Source organism: Microtus pennsylvanicus, chromosome 2 (assembly GCF_037038515.1).
Source record: "Microtus pennsylvanicus isolate mMicPen1 chromosome 2, mMicPen1.hap1, whole genome shotgun sequence".
Taxonomy (NCBI): domain Eukaryota; kingdom Metazoa; phylum Chordata; class Mammalia; order Rodentia; family Cricetidae; genus Microtus; species Microtus pennsylvanicus.
Window position 1 is genome coordinate 38,549,990 of NC_134580.1, and position 21,428 is coordinate 38,571,417.

Here is a 21,428-nt window from a genome sequence, read left to right on the forward strand (position 1 = left end):
AGCATCAGGAATATGTCTTTGATATTGACTGTGTACTTCACTTCTTACATATAAAGGCTATTCTAGATGCCGACCTCTGAGCAAAACAGTCAAGACTTTCCGCAGAGCAGCAGTGCTAACCTTGGTGGACCTCTTGATGCTCTCTCATAGAAAGAGGGACATGGAGAGGGTTATTGGACTCTTACCTGATCTCACTCACTCTTTCTTTACTCGAGAGGTTGCTGTGTATAATTCTATCCTATTTGCATGTGACTTTGGGATCTCTGGGGATGCTAGAGTGTGTAGATTGTGGGATTGTTAACTGGATGCTTGGAACTCCATCTACTTACCTAGTTGTCATTAGTTCCAGGTGAGACTTTTCATTGTGTGGCTCCTTTGGGGTCACCCAGACTCCAGTAAGTAACTTCTCATTTGTGTTCTGCAAATAAGCTCAAACTCATTGGTTCCCCAGGTTAGCCTTTGATAGAAGCACACCTTGGTTTGCCATTGGAGCTCTGTAAGGAGTGGGTAAATATTTAATCACTCTTCCTGAGGGAATGTGCATACAACACTGGCATTTCACTTTTCTGCTTTTGTGGTCATGAATATGGTTGGGACTTCCTTTAGAGCACTTCCAGGGAGGTCCATCTTGGGACAGAAAGATGCTGGTTTGATCTTGTAGCTCCTTCTTGGGTTTTTACTTAATTCCCATGTCAGCTCCGGGAACTAGGAATCATTTCCTCTACTGCACAGAGTCTGGTTGGTGTCTCTGTCTCTTTCATACAATAACTTGGTCTATGATTATGCCATGAATGAAGGATGACAGAATTCATTCCATGGCTTTATCACTGTCCCATGCTTTTCATTTGGTGGTGGCAGGTCATTAGTCTTAGATATGCTTTTCTTGGTGATTCCTGGACACTTGTACATCTTCTGAAGGGATGTGGCAGGAGTGAACTTTGGCCCAGGTAGGCAGAGACTTTGTGGTAAATATTCCTGTGTTGCTAAGTGGCAGCCATTTGCTCAAGCTGCATGAGTTAATATCTGCACATTGCTGCTAAAGAAGTACAATATTCTGATACAGGGAATGTGGCTCAGTTAACCTCATGAGGGGTACTGCCCTGCTTCTCATCAGTACTCATAAGATGGCTTTTACCTGCAAGGTGTATTCCGCTTTGTGTGGGACGTGGGACGAATAGATCAACAATGGGAGGAAAAGGCTAGCAGGTCAACAAACTGCCTTCCTCCCCAGACACCCTGAGGGGATGCAGAGGATGATTCTGAGGTTGAAGATATTTGGGCCAAGAAAGAGGGTGGGGAGGGAGTGGTCAGCTGAACCTTGGGCAAAAGCTGCTGGGAAGGCTTTGAGTTCGTGCCAGGAAGTTAATCCGCTGAACACTTGTTCCTGAAGTGAAGGACTGTGTTGCCATTGCAGTGAAGGGCACTTCTGTGAAAACTCCCAGCTTTTGAATCTCGATGACATTTGTCACTTGAGCTTCTTGTAACTTATTTCTGTCATGCAGCTGAAGATACCACACAGAGACAAGTTGCCTTCTCTTCATGTAGATGCTGCTGATCTGATAATGAAGGTGTTAGCTTTAAAATATTCCCCATCTGCAAGGAAGGTGGTTGTTTTTTAAGCTTTCTTTTTTTTGTCATGTGCATAGTGTATAATTTGTTCTTTTAAAATGTGAAGTGCAGTGGAATTTAGTATACACACTGACTTATGCAGCTGCTGGCAACTTTAGAACATTACTGTTATCCCATAGGGAGGCACTCCTGTTTGCTGTCATCACTCGCTTCCCTGTCCCTGAACATTTTGTATGTCCATAGCTTTGCCTCTCCTGAACATTTTATATAAAAGGAACATAAAATGTGTGTGCTATAAATAAAGCTTTTTGTGACTAGTATCTTTTTTTCTCCCATCTATCTGATAGCAGGCTTCATGCTTGGCTCCTCTTTAGAGTTGGGCAGTACTCCCTTGTTTGAAGTTTGGCTCACTCTCCTTGAACTGATGAGCATTTGAAGTGCATTTTTAGTGGTGATTGCATCAGGATGTAGCTCAGCTATGCTGTCTTGCTGTCTTATATTTGTAGGATTTGAGCTAATTCTTGGTGAAATTACTTCAGTAAAGCTTGTTAGTTTTTAGAGTTTAAATGTTCATCTTTCCTTTGAAAAGTTATCAAAATTTTAAACTATCTAAGGAGAAGCTGCCTATATCCCCCATCGCCAAACCTCCTGTGTATGTTTGGTGAGTCATCCTCTCAGCCACTTGTCTTCACTATTGTTAGCATACTCCCATCAACACAGCCAAGAAGAGGTACCACTGGGGATGTGGAGCCCAGCACTCTGCCTCTTTCTGACTTCATGTCTTTCAGAGAATACTTTCTCTAGCTGCTGCCAAGTTCCAGGGAGATTGTGCAAACTTGCTTGTGGTGTAAAAGCATCTTGTCATGTTACTATTGTCTAGCTGAGGACCTCAATCACGTCAGCTTCTGGCTGGGACAGGGGTGATACTGTTCTCACTAGGAAACCATGGGAACCACAGTGAGTCCTTGTCTGTCCTGGGCTTGGCTTCCTTACCTGTGCACTTGATGAGGTTATGGATATGTTGGCTGAGGTTTCACTTTTGTTTCAGCATCCCTGCTTTGAATGCAGGTTCTTGTGCAGAGCAAACATTAAAGTATCATCCTCCACCTCCGAATGAGCCTACAGATCCTGACACAGTCTGGTTTTATTAGGATGCGGAGGTAATCTGGCAAATAAGTACATCAAAGAGTGGCGGCCAGTGTGCTTTCTTTCCACCGCCTCTTTATTCTCATTACTAAGTCCATGGCATAGACTGCATAGGAATGCAGTCGTCCCTCCTTGGGAATGGGGACAAGAACTTCCTTCATCGGGCATTCTGAGGATGTTCAGAATCTTTGTGTAAAGCGATGTATGCCTTGGTTCCCTTCCTGTTGCTGTAAGAAAACACTATCAAAAGCAACTTTAAAATTATTAAAACTTCATGAAGGGAAAACATGATTTTAGTCAAATGCAAGGGAGCTTTGGGTTCTGGTGTGCTCATTTGCAGTCCCAAGTCAGTCTTTGTGATTCTGGGCAAATTGCTTAGGCTCTTTGAGCCTCCTTTAGCTCACTTGTACATCGGAGATAAAGTGCTTCCCTCATCCCTCATGGTTATGGGGATTAAATTAGGTCAGTGAATGGCAGCATCCATAGATCGTGACTCATTAGAGGATTGTGCAAACGTTTCAGTGAGTCATACCTGGCTCCTTAAAACGTGAGATTAAGTAGATCGGATCAGAGCCTGTCTGTAGTGTTCACCCCCACACAAAGCAAGTATTACTTTCTGTCTTTTGTTTCAGCATTAAGTGTTGAGATGCCAGAGTGTATTAGTATTGCTGGGGGCTGTGGTTAGGTGGCTGGATTCCTGGGCTCCTAATCAATAAGAGTGTAAATTGATGGCCTAAGTGCTTTAATTGGTGACCTCTCTGAACCCCAGTGTCACAGTAGCATTTGTTAGGAATGAGACCCATGTCTCCCCCTGTCATCCCAACAGTGGGCTCTGGGAATCTGTTAGTTACTCAAAGAAGGGCCCCCTGCTTCTGTCTTGTATTTCTCTCAGGAGACCTCAGAGGTGCCCACATAAGCTGCAGCCCAAGGCTGAGAGTGTTCGTTTTAAGATTTTGAAGGGGAATAGCCTGTCCTTCAATCTCTCTAGGTTCGTATCCTGGAAATGAGTTCACTAGTGTCCACCGCCAGGATTGCCCTGGGAACATGCTGTGGTTATGTTGGTAAGGGCTAAGCATGGTCTCATGCATGCAGGGCCACCATGGTAGATGCTTTTGCTACTTTTCACCTCCATGCCCTCCTCCTCGTCCCCTTATCTGGAGGATAAGGATACTAGAAGTCAGAGTGGTGGTGTATTCATCTAGTGTCTGCTAGCTTCTCGTTCAGTGTTTAGAATACTTGGCCTTGACCTTTGAGAAGCACACAAACTTCTTTTGTTTGATGCTTGCTGAATAACATGTATTTTTTTTTTTGGATAAACTAAAATAATAAGTTGCCTAAAAGCAGAGAGAAAGTAAAGGAGGCTACTTTCCATGTTTTCAGAAACAGATGGGTGTACCTGATCAGTGTGTATTCATGTGAAAAGGAAAATGTAGGTGACTGGAAAGTGTTTCTCCTTCCTAAGGGCTTTAAGAGTATGGTCACATGTGATCACAAAACACGATTGATTCGGGTTGCCCCTGTTTGAGTATTTTACCCCCTGTGCAGCAGCCTTCAGGCTTCCAGAGCTTCCCGTGTGGAGAACAGGTTCCTCATGGCCTGGGGAGCCAGAACTGTCTTTAGCAGAAGGAGAGCCCTCTTTCTGCAACCTTCAGTACTGCACATTCTGGTACTGTATTCGAATCTGTCATAATACAAGTGTTACCATAGTAGTACTTGTTGTGGATTCTGCCACCCCCACGTTGATGGGTGGGCTTGCTGTGTGGCACATCTTTAGATAACTTGTAAGAACTCAAGCATCTGCTGCCTTTGTCCCCAGCACAACTTCTGGGATGTAACAGACGCTGTGACTGTGACCTTTTCCTGAGCAGTTGTTCAGAGTGAGTGCCAGCTTTCTTTTGGGACCTGATGTCAGTGTTTTATAGGGGATGCACGTATGTGGGGGGATTCAATTTGGTGCTCTCCAGCCAGTGTGGGCCTCAGGACTCCACTTCTTTGGAGGCCAGTATACTGGCCAGTGAGGCACAGGCCAGATGAGGTCACCTGAGTGATAAACTAGGCTCCTAGCCTCAGACAAGGGCTCTTTCTGTACCTCCTGCCGTGGCTGCAGTGAATGCAGTCTCATGCTGATGCCCACTACTTTCTGGGCACAAATGGCTTTGAAGGCACTTGTGTTGGCGCAAATAGACTCCAAAGGCTAGTCTCTTAGCCACCCTATGGCTAGCTTTCTTGTGTTCCCCGCCTTTGCCAGGGGCTCTTTTAGCCTTAGTTCTTTTTAAGTTTGCTGAGTGTGTTTGGTGCTTGGGTTTCATCTGAAGCAAGACACGGGAGTTTTTGAAAAAGAAGTAAATTAATCCTAAGAATCTACCCTTCTCCCAGCCCCCTTTCCCACTGTCTGTGTCCTGACAATCTTCAAAGACATCAAGAAACAGGGCCCTTGATAAGCTCTAAGATAAATTGCTTTCAGACTATCAGGGATTAAAAGAAGAAAAATCAAACAGCAAGGACTCAGGGGAGATCAGTGTAAACTCCTTCAAAGCTCTTCTGAATGCCTCCATCAGCTCTGATGACAAGGGCGGCTGGGACAGAGGTAGGAGGGTGCCACCAGGATGCCAGAGGAGCCTCAAGAATCTCTCTAAAATGGCACTGTGAGCCCAGTGTCAAGGAGAGGGGAAGGGAGTAATTGAAGCACATTGAGACACTCCAAGAAAGCTTTATATATGTGTGTGTGTGTGTGTGTGTGTGTGTGTGTGTGTGTGTGTGTGTATGTAGATAGATAGATCATATTCACTCCAGAATCTCCTCTCTCAGATTTGCCTCCCCCCAACTTCATGTTCTTTTTCTTTTTAAATAACTATCAATTCCAATTTGTCCTGGTCATATATTCCTGTGTGTGGGTTCTTCCAATAGGGCATGGTCAGCCTACCAGAGGCTGCGTCCTGAAAGAAAGGAATATCTCTCCCTTTAGAAGCTATCAACTTCAAATAATTCCTCTATAGGAATAGGGCCTTATGAATTCATCCCCCCCCCCACACTAAAATGTTGACTGACTTGATTTTGTCTTCATCTCCCTGGCCCTCCATTTCTTAATGTATAATGTAAACATGAATGACTTTTTTTTATAATTGCATATGGATTTCAATCACATGTGACAACTTAGTGTAAGCAGTGTTTTGGGTGCTGCGGACATTGTATACTGTTGGATTATTGAGTATCCTTGGAATGTGTGACAGAGCCTGTTGCCTGCCCTTTCTACCTTCCTAGAGCTCTTCTGTCTGCATCTTCCCAGGCTGTGCAGAACTGGATGGCTGTCTAGTAGTTGCTTCAGAAGGATGCATTGTATGTCTGGTTGTGACGAGGCTTTTGCTGCTGACTGTTGTAGTCATCAACCTGTATTGATGATAGATGTGATAGTGATGTTGATGGGAATGGTGACAACATTGATGGTGGAGGTAACAGTGTTGCTGATGGTGATGGGGTGATGGTGGTGATGATGGTGGTAGTAATGGTGATGGTGTTTAATGGTAGTGGTAATGGTGTGTGTTGGTAGTCATGATGATGATGATGATGGTAAGGGTAGTAGTTGTCTTTCTACAGAACCTACACTTAAGATAGTTAATTGCTTTCTTTTTCTTTTTCTATTAAGGACAAAAGGAGTTATTCTTGTCCTGTATGTGAAAAATCTTTTTCAGAAGACCGATTGATAAAGACACATATCAAGACCAATCATCCTGGTAAGATTATGAATTTTAGAAAAGAAGATTAATTTTTAAATACTTATGTTTATTTTAAAACACAATACTGTATGTAGGCTGTACCAGCTAGGAATGAAGAGGGAGGATGTGAATGAAGTCAGTATTTAAAATGGTCTTCCCTTAGGGAAGCCTTGTATCTGCCTTGTTTCACCCTATAGGGTGGCATGCTGACCACTTCTACTGCCGACACTGTCATTTTTACTACCATGGGATCTTTGAGGTGGACCTTACCTTAACATCAGACTCCATTGTCTTATTAAGTAGAGGAGACAGAGCAGACCTGGGTGCTTTGTATTACATAAGTAAAAAGCAGCAAAATTCACCTTCTTCGTCCCTGCCTCTTCTTGTTTAAACATTTGTACCAGCCCTTGATAGAAGAGAACTGATTTCTCTGTTAAAAGTAAAGGGTTCTGACAGTTATGCTTTGTCTGAGAACACACAGAAATTGGAACATTTGTCTTGGGAACCTGTGGGTTATGTTATTCCATTCTTCTGCTGTTAATCTTTGTCCTAGGTGACCAATGGTCCCGTATGAGCTGAAAACAGCATTTAAAAGCACTGACCTTTGTTTATAAATACAGAATTGTATAAGGAGCCCTATATATCCTCAACTTCTATATGCTTCTACATTTCCCGAGCTGTTTACATATATCCACTCATGAACTTTTTCTTTCTAGAGTATTCCACAGTTTATCCCATTTATCCTATGAAAGACGTATGGATTATCTCTAATTAATGGTTTTACTTAGCTTGACCTCTGTGGCCTATAAAAAAAACAATGCTGTCAGTGATTCTTACTGCACCTTAGGGTATTGTGTGTGGCCACTTAAAATGTCACCAGTTGATTTAAGATTTTTCTGTACAGTTTGTTTGAATTGAGCTGCAGTGTTTTAGTGATTGTGTCTCTTACATTCCCTGTATTCTATAGAAACCCCAGTCTCCCATCTGGGAGGAGCTGGGTGACTTTTCCTGTAGAAAGCCCATGCTCCATGTTAGTCTGCTCTTGGCGCTGTGGTGTTTCTCCATTATTCACATTGTCCTCTAACAGGTACTTAGATCTGCAACTTGGTCAGATTCAAGTTTAGCTTTTGCAGTAAACATGCTGTTTTGTGATACCAATGGGTCACTTCCTGGATATTTCTTACATATGCAGGTGCCATTGAAGTTTATTTACCTCTAACCTGAAGAACAAAGTGCCTTGATCAAAGCCTTGATCTCTCTGATTGTAACCCTGCTATTTTGTCAGAGGTCTCCATGAACACCATTTCTGAGGTTCTTGGGAGAAGGGTCCAGCTCAAAGGGCTAATTGGAAAGCGAGCCATGAAGTGTCCATACTGTGATTTTTATTTCATGAAGAATGGCTCAGACCTTCAGCGGCACATCTGGGCTCATGAGGGTGAGTCGTCTTTCCATTTGGAACTTCTATTTAATTCTGTGCTGTGTGTTTTATTTTGGGACTGTGTCAGGAGGAAGTTTGTCATCACATGTCCTGTAGTTAGGATTTTTTTTTTTTAGCACGTAGAGGGGTATTTGCCAGCCAGTGGAGAAGATCAGAGAGTAAAACCATGACTCTAGTTGCATTCGTGGTGTATAGCGATGTTCCCCTCTTCCTAGCTCTGGTTATAACCATGGTGAAATACTTTGCTTACTTGGAAACCAGTGTCCTGAGAACAGGAAACTTCACCAGTTACTCTAGGCAGCTCCAGTGCCCACTGTCATTCACTGTATGTAGCTGGCATTGAAGAATATGGAACTTTAAATGACTGCAAGTAAAGAGGGCAGTGGGAATCTTGCAATTTTGGCAGTGTGGAGCATCACTGTTTATCTTGTAGAGAGAGGATTTGAAGGTGGAAGGTTTGAGTGGAAATGAGGTCACCCAGAGAAGCTTGGGGGCCGTGCTCAGTGGTGCTTGAACAGGTATGGAAGTGTTAGCCATTTACTGAGAGTATGGCAAGTTGCAAGTCAGGAGTCTCCTGTCATCAACCTTATTCTCTGCCCCTAGAGGAGGATGTTGCTTTCCTGGGCATGAGAAAGATGTAAGTAGCCCGAGTGCCCCACCAATCCTGTGTGTTAGTTCCCTCCTGTGGTCAGGAGCCCGAGTGCTATAGGCAGGACCACATGGGACCATTGGTCACCTAGGACAAAGATTAACAGGTGAAGGGAAGAGGAATGAGAAAATAGTCTCATAATATGCTATCAGTTGCAGGCTCCAGGGGAGGAGCTGGTGGGAAGAGAGAGACTCCCAGTTTAACTAAGAGAGAAGGCATGGAACAGAGGCCCGGTGCTGGGGCTGCATGGTGCTTTCTTGCTCACCAGCATTTATTGAGCACTGTGGGCCTCAGGCAGTGTGCTTAGTGCTTTGCCTATGATGCCCTGGTCGGTGTGTTCAGGGACGAGAGAGCCAGTGAGGACTACGGTGCTCAGAAAGTTATGAGATATTCATGCCACACAGCCAGCAAGTAATGGGTGTAGGATTTGGATCCACATGGCATGAATCTGACGCTCTGTTCTTCACATCTCCACTGACTTGCACTGGCAGAAAGTGATGCTTCCTATGTGGAGGCAGGGATGGAGGAGGTGACAGTGGTGGGGAGATGCATACACATGTAGGAGAAAGGGGCACTTATTGTGTGGAGGCAGGGATGGAGGAGGTGACAGTGATGGGGAGATGCATCCACATGTAGGAGAAAGAGATGCTTCCTGTGTTGTGGTGGGGATGGAGCAGGTAATAGTGGTGCTGCGATGCATACACATGTCATTTTCTGAGGGCACTGAGGGAGTTCATTGAGTGTTCTCAGCAGACAAGGAGGCAGAAGCCTCTAACTGCATGGACACTGGTTCAGAATGGTGCTCATGGGAATCATGTGGGTATGCCTAGAGACAGAACCAAGGACCTGACACTGAGGGAAATCCAGTGTGATAGAATCCTAGGGATCAGAAGTCTTTTCTCTGGGTTGATAATGCTTATATGGCAGACAAAGGACTGGAGTGGGAGTGCATGCTCCAGTCTTCCTCAGCATGCATGAGATGCAGGACGGGGCAAACCTTCCATCTTCCTGATGGTCAGTTCATTTACCTACGAAACACATTTCCTAAATTCCTCAGAAGAAGGCTCAGTGTGTGTCCAGGCTTAATGTTCAGCCAACGCTTTTACACTCACAGAGGAGATACAATATTGAGCATTTGGAAGAATCTGCTCTTTTTAAAATCTTCAGAATTTTGATAAAGGTTCAGAAAATTAAAGGGTGCTGTTTTATGTTTGATTGTCATGGTGTTTTCGTTTTTTGCTTGTCTATGAATTTTTCTATAATGATGGAATCAAAGATTTGTCTAAAAAGCCTACTTACCCACATTAAGTATTTGGGATTCTTAGGATTGCATTGCAATGTAAGTATTCTTTTTCCCAGCTCAGTCCACAAATAAAACTTGGGACAAGAACAACAATAGACAAATTCAAGAGAAAAATGTGAAGACCAACAAGATGGATAGAATAGAGATAGCTAAGTCCTGGTACTGGCCACAGTCATAGACACTGACCACACATTGTGGAACTTTGTGTGCACACCTGGCAGTTCAGAGTTCCATAGTGGTCAAGAAATGGATTTGAAATGAACCATGACAGCTGTTCTGATACTGGCTCTTGGTGGGTGAAAGCCAGATAAATGGAGTAGGCACAGTATCTTGGGAATAGTTCAGTGTGAGTATGGTTCTGTTTATTTTATGAATAGGAATATCCTTTGACACTTGACTCCAGATGCCTGATCACATTGATTTTTGCAAAGACTGATGGGGCCTCTAATTTTATTTAGTTCAACTCGGTTCAGTTTGATTTAATGACCACTTTGTAAGTTGAGCAGAGTGTCTGTCTTCAGGGAGTTACCAGACTGTAGGGAGAGCAGAAGTGACCAACTCGCTGTGATGTGCAAGATCATTTCAGCAGGAGGGAGGGACAGGATTATGGAAGATGTGGGAAGTGTGGGACGTGTTGGGAGTAACCAGAGGCACTTCTTTATTCAGATAGATGTTTGATATGGTGTGAACTATTCATCTGGATCCCCACAAACAGCTGCCCAAACACCTGTAAATATACATCTGTACATTTCTCCCTCGTAGGTGTGAAGCCCTTCAAATGTTCTCTTTGTGAATATGCAACTCGCAGCAAGAGCAACCTCAAGGCTCATATGAACCGCCACAGCACTGAGAAGACCCACCTTTGTGACATGTGTGGCAAGAAATTCAAATCCAAAGGGACATTGAAAAGTCATAAGCTCCTTCACACGTCCGACGGTGAGTTCCTGAGCCCCAGTGACCTGTAAATGTGTGACTGGAAGCTGGTATTCCAAGACCAAGAGAGACTGTCCATCCTTTTGTATCCGGAAAGCACTATATTGTATAGGATGCACACTCTGAAGGGTCACAAGGTCCTGTCCTCTGTCTCTCCAACCTGTGCTAAGCAGTGCCTCACTTATAACATGCTCAGCATAAACCCCGTGGGACGTGTGAGCATGTGCTGTAGGACAGGAAGAGGGAGGCTGCTGGAGGAAGTAAACTATTAGTGCTTGGTTCTGGAAGGTTCTATCCTCTTTAGTCTTCCTTCTCACCTTGAGTCTGGTTGGAAAGACAACTGTGGTGGCTCCTGACCTGATTTTTTGAGTTGATGCATTTACATAAAAGCTACCCTGGGGTTTCTACTATTCAGTTCAAAATAGGGCTTAGCCTAAAATACAAATAATATGAGTTGTTATGTGTGTGAGCCTTGGGTGGGTTTCAGGGACAACAAAACCACGAGGATTAGTTCATGTTTCAAGAGGCCACCATCTAGATGTACTAACACAAGAGCAGGTATGCCTTTGAAGGTATGTGCCCAGATGTGGAGAGTTCAGAAGCCTGTGGGTTAGAAAGTTCCGATGGGTGGTAGGCATACAGTATCCTTAAAAACTGCACATCTGGGCTTCACAAAGAGAAAGATATTGAGAAATACAGGCAGCCAAATCATACAGTATCTTACAAAGTTTCTGTTCAATTAGAAACTTCATCTGTGGGAGGAACTTGTGGATGTTCCATGTAAGATGACTATAAAATTTCTTGATATATTGTTATTTTAGCACAATTAGATATAAAAATTAGGGTTTATTATACAGATAAAAGTAAATTCCATAGTGTTTCAAAATTTTGGAGCTTAGGAGATGATATTTTTATTTCCATGCTGTGTATGTCCTGGGAGTAAGTCCTGCTGGGGGGTGTACTAGCAGGTTCCTGACAAGAGTCAGACTGAACTTGAGGGGCTTAGTGGGAAAGGCTGAATGCTTTGTTGTAATTTATTAGAATTAGAATCAGGGCCTTGCAGGATGCTGCACCAATGGCAGGACCATGACTGTTAAACAGTACTTTCTTTAAAAAAAAATAGTCTTAATCAAAATGAAAAATATATGGGGTTGTGTGTGCTCGGTGGTAGAGTACCTGTGTAGCGTGAGTGGGACTCAAGGTTCAATCCCCAGCTCTGCGAATAAACAAAGAGAGAAACTCAGTTATGTAGGCCGTCATCACATAGGGGAAGTAACAGTATTAATGTTGTTCATGTAGCTACTTAAGAATTTCTACCTTCTCAAACAGTGGCCTTGCTGATCTTACATTACTCGAGTCTTTTTGCAGGAACTGTGTTCCTCTCTGTGGTATTCTAAAGCGCACATTCATGAAGGCCGTCACCCCCAGAGCCACATTGTATCCTGGGTTATGGTAAACAGCATTAGGAGGGCATTCATGGAGACTCAGAAAGGGTACAGTGGTCTTAACTTTGACTCTGAAAGGGACCAGTGTGGGCAGTCTGGTCAAAACAGCAGTATGGCCTCCCTGCAAGGGTATAGCCTGGCAAATAATGTAGAGTCTTCCTCAGCATAGTTATAGAAATTTGCAGTTTTTATTTATTTATTTTTTTTCTAACATTTTTGAGAGCTTTGTTACACTGAAAAATGAAGAGGTGAGGCATTAACATTTTCTGGGTCTGTTAACTTCGGTCTGCTCTGATTCTAGGCAGCAGGAGCACGGAGGGTCAGCTGTGTGGTGTGCGATGTCTGAAGCTTGGTTCTTTCTCCCGAGGCTGCTGTGCCTGTCATCTGTGTCTCCCTTTGACACTTACTGTGCACTCCTGTTCTTGGGGGCTGAGCTTAGGCTAGCTGACCTAGCTCCACTGGCTACCTGCTCTAGCTCTTTTCAAACTGTATGCTCTTACTGCCCTTTTTATTTTATTTAAAAAGCTTTGAATTTCTCCATGTGTAAGGCAGAGACTTCGAAAAGATTTTATGTCCCTTACCGATTTTTGTACCGGTCCTGTTGTATCTTTTTGGTTTCATAGAGCCCTGTGGACCTCAGTGCTTTGCGGGACTCTATAAATATTCCCCTAGGTTGTCATTTGCTTTTATGTCTTACAATCTCTTTTTATAGAGAGAAGTTAAAGATCGTTGATCATTTAAATTTATCAATATTTTCCTTTATGTCTTTACCCTCTGTGAGTTTTTTATGATAAAAGAAACCTCTCTTGTTTCAAAACAAATTCTTTTGCCTTAAGTTTTATTTATGATTTCATAACACTTATGAAATTTCAGTTTCTTAAAACTTGTTTTGGTGCATGCAGCATGTTAGGAATCTTCATTTTCACACGGCTGTCTACTGACTCAGCGCATTTATAGAGCAACCAATCCTTTCCACCTACCTTGGCTGGGCCAGAATGCTCTAAGATGCTGTGTTTCATTCTGAGATTTTGGTTTGTCTTTGATGGGTTTTATTTTAGGTCATTGCTTTAAAAGATACTGTTTTAATTAATACAATTTTACCACATACTATTCCATTCTATTTTAGTTTTGTAAGAGAATTCTGGGGTCTTTCATTGGATTATCACCCCTTTGTTCATGGAATGTTAGTCACGAAAGCGTCCTCCCTTGCATCCCTGGCTCATCCCATGAGCATTTGACCAGAGTGTAGTGAGTTCTGACCTGGCCAGTACCTGTGTTCTTTGCTGGTGTGCTGAGTGCCCTGATGAAGCTGTCAGTGTTTAACCCTATAGGGGCTTCATATCTAGCAGTAAACACTGCTTCAAAGTCTGTAGTGATCATTTCTTTGGTCTACAGTGTATTATCTGATGAAGAAGAATTAAGTTGTTTCCTTGAGAAACTACACAGAGTAGGTAGAGCTGAGAGTCTTGCTTTGAATGTTGTCTGCCTGTTCCTTGCAGCGTGACTAGAATGGGTGATTTCTCTGTTTCCATATCGTTGATCTGGGTCCTAGTTTTACTCTGTTGCAGAGTCCTTTTCATGCATCAGTAAGGCCACTGGGCTTCATGTGTACTGGTCCTACTCTGCCAACCAAGCCCCAGTCCTTCTTAACTGCCCGCTGCATGTCTGCTTGTGGATGTCTAGATGACTGACCCTTAGATACCCCACATTCCATGGCTCAACACCAGCTCCTGCTCTTCCTCACCATAACCTGTTTTCTGTGAGCGGAGGTAGCCAGACAGTGTAATGAGATGGTAAGTAGTTTAGGTTTGGAGTACCACACATAGTTTCTGCCACCTTTTCATCTTCTGTTTTTGTTTTTACAAATATAATTGAAAACACTAACAACAACAACAACAACAACAAACACTGTTCTTAATACCCAGATATACAAAAGCAGGAAACAGTGTGGAGTTGCTCTGGGCCTTGGGCTGCCCACCCTGCTGTACCCAGCCTTAGTGAATGACTACCCTTTTCCAGCTGCTCTTGTCAGTTTGAACAGCCTTGTTCTCTCACTCAGAAAAGATCCTTTAACAAGTGGTCATGTTCTCTCCCATGTGATCCAGAAGCCACCTACTACTCCGTAGTTCACAGTACCTCCCCCACCTTTTTTTAAATACAACATGTTTGTTTCATTGGACTGTTCTCAGGCATATATAAAAACAAAATAGAGAACAAATTTGGTGATTTTCCTAAACTGTGCTCCTGTTTGAATGCAGCTCTTCTGCTTGAGTCTGACAAAGGAGATAACATCCCTGGCCTCTCACCCAGGTCGCTGCCCATGCCTTTAGTTGCACTCATGGTGACCAACTCCATCTCCAGAAAGTTCTCCCAAGCTGTCACATCTAGTCTGCTAGCTTAGTTCCTGGTATTCTCTGGGCCTCTGGAAAAGTGTTTCTTGGCCTCATCACCTGGCCATTCTGACATGTTTTTCTGAGGGCTTGGGAGTTCCAGTTTCAGCTGAACCATTCGGGTTGTGGCAGTCTACCCTTTTGTTCATGGGCAGTGGCCTCCTGTCTTACTCTCAGAGTGTCCTCAGCTCTGTCTACTGCACTGATGGAAGATGTCACACTCTGGGCCTTCCTCAGAGGTGAAAGTGTGCTTCTGTTGTATTTATGCCCCACAGTTAAGTCTTTGACTATGGTGTGCACAATAACCATTCGTTTAAATAAACAGACTTTTATTTAAAATAGTTTTTATGACTTTCTTTCAGATTAACCATAAAAAACCCAACTTTGTTTGAAAATATCACACTAAAACCCAATACTGTATATGATGCTTCTTTTACAAAAATGGGTTTTGGTGCTGCTGGGGAGTGAACAAACATTCTGTCATTGAACTACATTCCCACCCCTCAAGCAGAGTATTCAAAGGCATTTTGGAATGCTTATCAAAGTACATGCGCATACCAAAAATGCCTGGTAGAGAACTGAAGTGATGACATGAGCATTAAGGCCACGTTTACAGCGTCTGCGGTGTGGACTACCACGACTGCTAAAAGCTGTTGTAAATCATTCTTGCTGCTAGACACATTTCAATTTCACAGATAAGATGTGAAAAATATGTATCTCAGAACTGATGAAAGAACATAGCTTATTTAGTTGTCAGCATGAGTCCAAGGGAGAAGAATTGTCCTTGCCATTCCCATTTTTCAGGGCACACAGTCTCTTTGCCACTCATCCCCTCTGCCATTTGGCCTGGGTCTGTTTTCTATCCAGCAGCCTGTAACCCTATTGAAACAGGCCGGACTTGTACTTATGGTCCAGAGTCCTGCCTCTAATATAGGTGTGCACATTTTGAGGCAAATCTGAAGTTTTTTGTGTGGCCTGTGTGGTCCTTGTAGCTCATCCATCTTCTCTCTGCCCTCATCTCTTCTTGCCCTACCTGACTCTTGCCACCTCATTATCAGGCCTGTTAAGTGTATACTTCCCACCCCACACTGGAATGCCCCCTCCCGCTAACAGAGATTTTGGTTTCCTGAAGAGCACTTCTGAGTGGGTCTTTTCCTCTGTACCATGTGTCTGGAGTCTCACCAAGTCATCCAAACTTGTCTGCTTCTCCTTGGCTTTCTTTCTCAGTGCCCTGTCTAGTTGTTTGTCATCTCTGCTACTGGAGAAGCTCTCTGGCAGCAACTTGGGGCCCTTCCTGCATGTTTGTACTGTTTCTCTTTAGGTTTGTCATTCCCTACTGTCCTATGGAGTTCCCTTGTTTATGGTTTTTCTGTGTTTTCCTCTAGGCCAGTGTTTTTCAACTTGAGGGCCATGACCCCCTTGTGCTTGCACATCTCATATCCTGCATATAGATATTTATACTGTGATTCATAACAGTAGAAAAGGTACAGTTATAAAGCAGCAACAAAATAATTTTGTGATTGGGGGTCACTGCAACATGAAGAACTGTCTTAAAGAATCCCAGCACTAGGAAGGTGGAGAAGCACTGTGCTGGGTAGGTAGCTCAGCCAGCTGAGACTTGGTGCATGGTGCATTTGTTTTGTATCTGCAGCTCCGGAACGGCACCTGTGCTCAGTAAATTTTTGTGGTGCGAATGAGTGAAAAACAAGGTGTAAAGTGCCTTGTATGTAAAGTCCATAGAGAGGGTAGGCTGCAGCCCTTCTTAAAAAATGCCCCTTCTTTCCTCACCATTTCATCTCAGAAAACTTTGTTAAATCAAGTGCTTGTGAATTAGATATTTTAAAGCACTGTTGGGGAACGCACTATTAAATGAATCTTCTTAGGCATCTTTTAATGAAGTAAAAAGACGGTGAGTCACCACCCTTTCTTTCACCTGCATGTGAATCTAATTTTTCACATTTATTGGCTTATTTAAAGTGATCTATCCCTGTTTATTGCGTTTCTCTTTCCTGCAGGGGCTTATTAATGTGACTTGGAGAGGAGAGGTCAGTCTGGGTGAAGGTTTATAAAGTTTTGCCTGCCAGATGTACAAAGTCAGAATTGATCTGTTAGTGGCCCGATCTCAGTCAATGGAATTCAAAAATTTAGGGGGAAATTCTGGGACCACATACACTTTGACCTTTTACAAAAATATTTATGATGTAGAATCTGGAGGTTCTCACTTAATTCTCTGTACCTTTAGCTGGTGAGGAAGGACGGATCTGAGGAAGGATGGATCCCATGCTGTTTTTCTGTTATATAATCAGGTCAGAATCCTTTCATCGCGAAACCCATGGTTCTTTGAGATTCTGTGCAGATCCTGTGGAGTCCTTACTTCCTTTGGTTCAATATTGCCTTATCTACTCAGAAAGGACTTTTGTGGTAAGATTTATTAAAAGGCATTTTCCAGGCTTCAAGCCCTTGTGTAATAATTAGACAAATTGAGTTAAATTTGGGAATCAGCTGAGTTCAAAAAGTAACTTTTCACTTCATAATAAGAACTCTTGTAGCTGCTCATTGGTTGGAGTATTTCAAGCGATCCAAGAATTTTTTTTTTAACCCTTCCTTTCCTTACTTTTCTGTCCTCTAAGAGAAAGAAAAATCATAAAATCACTCAGTGGTAAAGTCCATCCATGGCTCTAACCTCTCAGAACTATCATATTTGAGAAGCAGTGCACAAGAACATAGCACGTAGGCAAGTGTCTTCATCAGCAGGACTGTATCCTGAGCCCATCCTTCCTTCTTCTTGTTCATCGGAGGAGAGGTGGGAATGGGGTAGTTGATAGATACCGAAGGCCCTTATGTGTCTTTGTGGGCTGGTGGGGTCAAAGGTGGGCTGATGCCAAGACCCATGGGTATCATTTTATATGTGCATTCTGTTTGGGTCCATATGAAGCTCATTTTGTCAGACTTATCTGAACCATAAGATCTGAAGAATAATTGAGGCTGTTGCACTTGTGCCTGTGAGCTTACCTGACAGTTAGTCCAATATGCAGATTGAGGTCTCAAATTCGGTGAGGTAGGGTTTTTGTGCAGATATGCCTGGCACAGTGTTTGCCACTTTAGTATAGTCCTAGTTCCCTGCTCTTTCCTGTCCCTTTATTTGGTTCTTTTCTGTTGCTCCCTGCTGATCTGTTCCTCCTTGCATTAAAACTGATGTACTAATTATAGAGAATCATCAGCAAACTACGTTGGTGGTTGCTTGAAGTTCATCTTCTAAAGCACAGAGACGTCTTACACCGTATTTTTGTTGCTGTAGCTATTTCTGTTCCGGTTTGCCATTGCAGAAATTACTGCAGACGCTCAAACCATGAGCTATGGCTCTGCAAAACTCTAACAGCCAAGTGCCTATGATGCCTCCTGCAGGATGTTCTCCTTGTTGTAGGTGGCATCCCTTGCATGGCTGGCCCACTAGAAGTAAGAAGGCAGAGCAGGTGAAAGGTCATGTAGAACTCCATCCTTCTGTCATGGCACAGCTAATGGTGTTTTGAAGCAGTAGCCATGATTAGCTGCAGGAAGCTCTTACAAGACTGGGTCCACTGACATTCTGTGGTAAAAGGGGTAAGAACATGTTAGTTTTATAAAGTGTATTAAGCCCTACCTCTCCCTAAAGGTGTTTAAATGGTTAGTCTCAGGAAAATCTTCTGTCCGTCATTGCCCAGATTCATGTAAGTAACCGCCCACCCATGCTCTTGTGGTTAAATCACTGACTCTGTGTGTGTGTGTGTGTGTGTGTGTGTGGCGGGGGGGGGGGGTAGTCTTTACCTTTGTCTTAGGTTGAAGAAATGCATTCCCAGAAAAGGTCACCAACGCTTCCCGCTATGCAGCCTGGAGCAGATGCCTTTTAAAGTGTTTTGTAAGGCTTAGTTCCTCTGCTGCTGTAACAAATTACTAAAGATTTTGTGGCTTAGAGCAATGGTGGGCTCACGGCATCATGTCTCTGGAGTCGCACAGTCTGTGATCCTGGTGTCAGCACAGCTGTACTTTCTCGTCAAACTCTCAGGGGAACAGAGATCTGCGTCTTCTTTTGTAGATCACAGACACTGTGCCCTTCAGTTTAGGGGCCCCTCCGTCTTGAGAGCCGGCAGTGCAGTGTCCTTCAGTCTGGCCCTGCTTCCTCACATCTGTGCTCTGACTCTGATCCTCAGGCCCTTTTCTCCAGCTGCCATTTGGCATTCTACATAATCCAGGCCAGACTCCATCTTGAGACATATTACTTGGCCACGTCTGCATCCACCTTTTTCTCTCAATACAAAATCCCATGTAGGTTTCAGGTATTGTGAACCAGCTGCCTCGGTGGTAGGTTTGAAGTATTGTTGGCCTGCTACCCTGGGATAGTGGGCCTTGTACCATCTCCTCTATGTACCAGGGCTCTGAAAAAAATCACAGCACTCCTTAACTGTACCTGGCAAGAGTGGGTACTTGTTGAGTGTACATCACCAAGGGACAGCCAAATCCACTGTCTCTTGGGCATTCTGACCTTAGGGCATGGTGCCACAGAGATATCAGAGTGTTACTGTGGGAAAATGGCAAACACTACTTGTCTGAAAAAAGTATGATCTAACTTTTCAAATAACTGCTAAAAGTTTACTTATGCAAAAATCACCTTTTACAGTAAGACTGGATAAACAGTCATGAGACATTTCTACTTTAAGCCTGTAGGTATTTTTTGCTAATAACAGTTTAGGTTTATGGAAATTCCTCCTCTAAGCACCTCAGTATCCCTTCACATCTAAGGTACATGTGAAGTTTGATTTGGCAGTGATGCTTACTTAACAGACATTGCAAACAATTTGCTTTCAATCCAGAGGAATTCTCCATTGCTGTGCTTTGTGTTCAGCTTGAGTCCAAATGCCAGAATCCAAATGCAGTGGATTAAGGTTCTTTATCCATTGCATTATTTTTATATAAAACTCTATTTAAAGTAGCCAAGCAGCTGTAACCAGCCCCAGGGAAACTGATGAAGCAGATGCTGGGGTGTTGAAGACAACAGGTGTTCTTTATGGTGACCTTGTATATCCAGAAGAACAGGATTTAGGGCTCAGAGTTCCCCTCCTTTGTGGACAACCATATGTTTCTGTACTTCAACATGTATTTCAATATAGCTTCCTGCAACAGCCTGGAGGCAGATGCTCTGATGGCTCCATACAAGCACCTTGTGGACCTGCTGTCTTCGCAACAATGGCAGTCCACAAGCAGCGACTCCTTGAGGCCTTCTGGACCTTTTTATATAAGCTAGGGCAGGGCAGTGGGTGGTCCCCGTTCATCCTCTCCCACTGTAAATCTCTCCCTGTTCCATCACCATAGGTAGGGCAAGTCATTGATGCCAGGTATGGCCTGAGCAAGGGTGGAGCTGAGAATCACTGGACTCCATTTCTCTCACTATCTGTCAACACTTGAATCTAGACAGTGTCTAGTTCCTAGGCTGTGTCTAGTAAGTCAGAAGCCGCCAGTAGTCATCCACCCATTAGTCAAAGGATGAGCAAGGAGCTCCTATTAGATGAAGAAACAGAAGAGGCGACCACAATCAAGGCCAAGGAACAGAGTTTTCTAGCTGTTCTTCCGTCTTAAGGCAGCTCTCTCTGACTTCTTACACTATCTTTGACATTCGCCTGTCTTTGAGTTTTATTTCATTGGATTTATACAGTGTATGTTTTGGAGGGTCTTCGTCCTTTTTGAGATTCTTTCAGGTTCTCATGGTTTTGACTTTTAACATCTGGGCCATGAAGTCAGTGAAGGAGACTTTTCTAAATAATAAGATTATAAATCCTGCAGTTTGTAGTTAAGGCTTATTTGCCATAATCCTTCAAGGGGCCAGTACTGCAGAGCCTGAGGGCTTTCTGTGGTACAGTCCTCCAAACAAGAGTTGCCTTAGCTTTCTGTCACCCATCTTCTAGGAAAGATATGGCTCAGAAGGTTCCTGACTGTTTGTAAAAGTTAAATCCAGCTTCAGAAGACAATAACAGATTAAACATAAATTGGGCCCCTGCCTCTTTCTTGGGAATAAGGAATCTAAGACACCTAGCCAGATGTCTTAGTTAGGGTTTTATTGATGTAAAGAGACACCATGGTCACAGCAACTCTTATAAAGGAAAACATTTAAATGGGGATGGTTCACAGTTTCAGAGGTTTAGTCGATTATAGTTATAGCATGCAGGCATGCAGGCAGACATGGTGCTGGAGAGGTAACTGAAAATTCTACATCTGGATTCACAGGTGGGGCTGCAAGAAGAGACAGTGAACCACACTGGGTCCTGCTTGAACATCTGAAACCTCAAAGCCCACCCCCAGTGACACACTTCCTATCACAAAGCCACACCTACTTCAGCAAGTCCACACTTCCCAATAGTGCCACTCCCTATGAGCCTGAAGGACCATTTTTAGGACAAAGTTGCAAAATCAGGAAACAGCCAGTCTGGTGTTCAGAGAGACATGAACTCTTCTGGCTCTTCAGTTTCCGGAGTCATTGGCACTGTTTTTTGTTTCTCTGTGTCAGACCTGCCTTTGTACCTTGTGTGGTAGAGAGATCATCTAGGATGATCTAGGATGGTGCTGAAGACCCAGGATTCTTTTCTATGAGAGCACAGAGAACACACAGAGAAATCACAAAGAACACCTCCTTAGGATAGGTTCCACATTTCTGTCACTGCGAGTGACTTCTAGTCACTATCTGTGTTTGATCAGAGGTCAGTGCATCCTGTGGAGATTATTATACAGTTATCTTTGAGACTGTAGTCACTCTTGGTAGTTGTGCAGCCCGTAAGTAACTGGTTTAGCAGTTGTATTAAAGTGGTGACTTACTG

General features: G+C 43.5%; 1 protein-coding gene across 2 annotated transcripts in view; it reads left to right on the forward strand.

Annotated features, from left to right (window-relative positions):
* The window catches only part of Zfat (zinc finger and AT-hook domain containing), a 171,155-nt gene that overhangs the window by 86,454 nt on the left and 63,273 nt on the right, over positions 1-21,428 (forward strand). For both annotated transcript variants that reach the window (XM_075960878.1, XM_075960877.1), the window contains exons 8-10: positions 6,359-6,446; positions 7,714-7,863; positions 10,581-10,754. In XM_075960878.1, the coding sequence (XP_075816993.1) occupies positions 6,359-6,446; positions 7,714-7,863; positions 10,581-10,754 (412 nt within the window). The remainder of the gene's footprint in view (positions 1-6,358; positions 6,447-7,713; positions 7,864-10,580; positions 10,755-21,428) is intronic.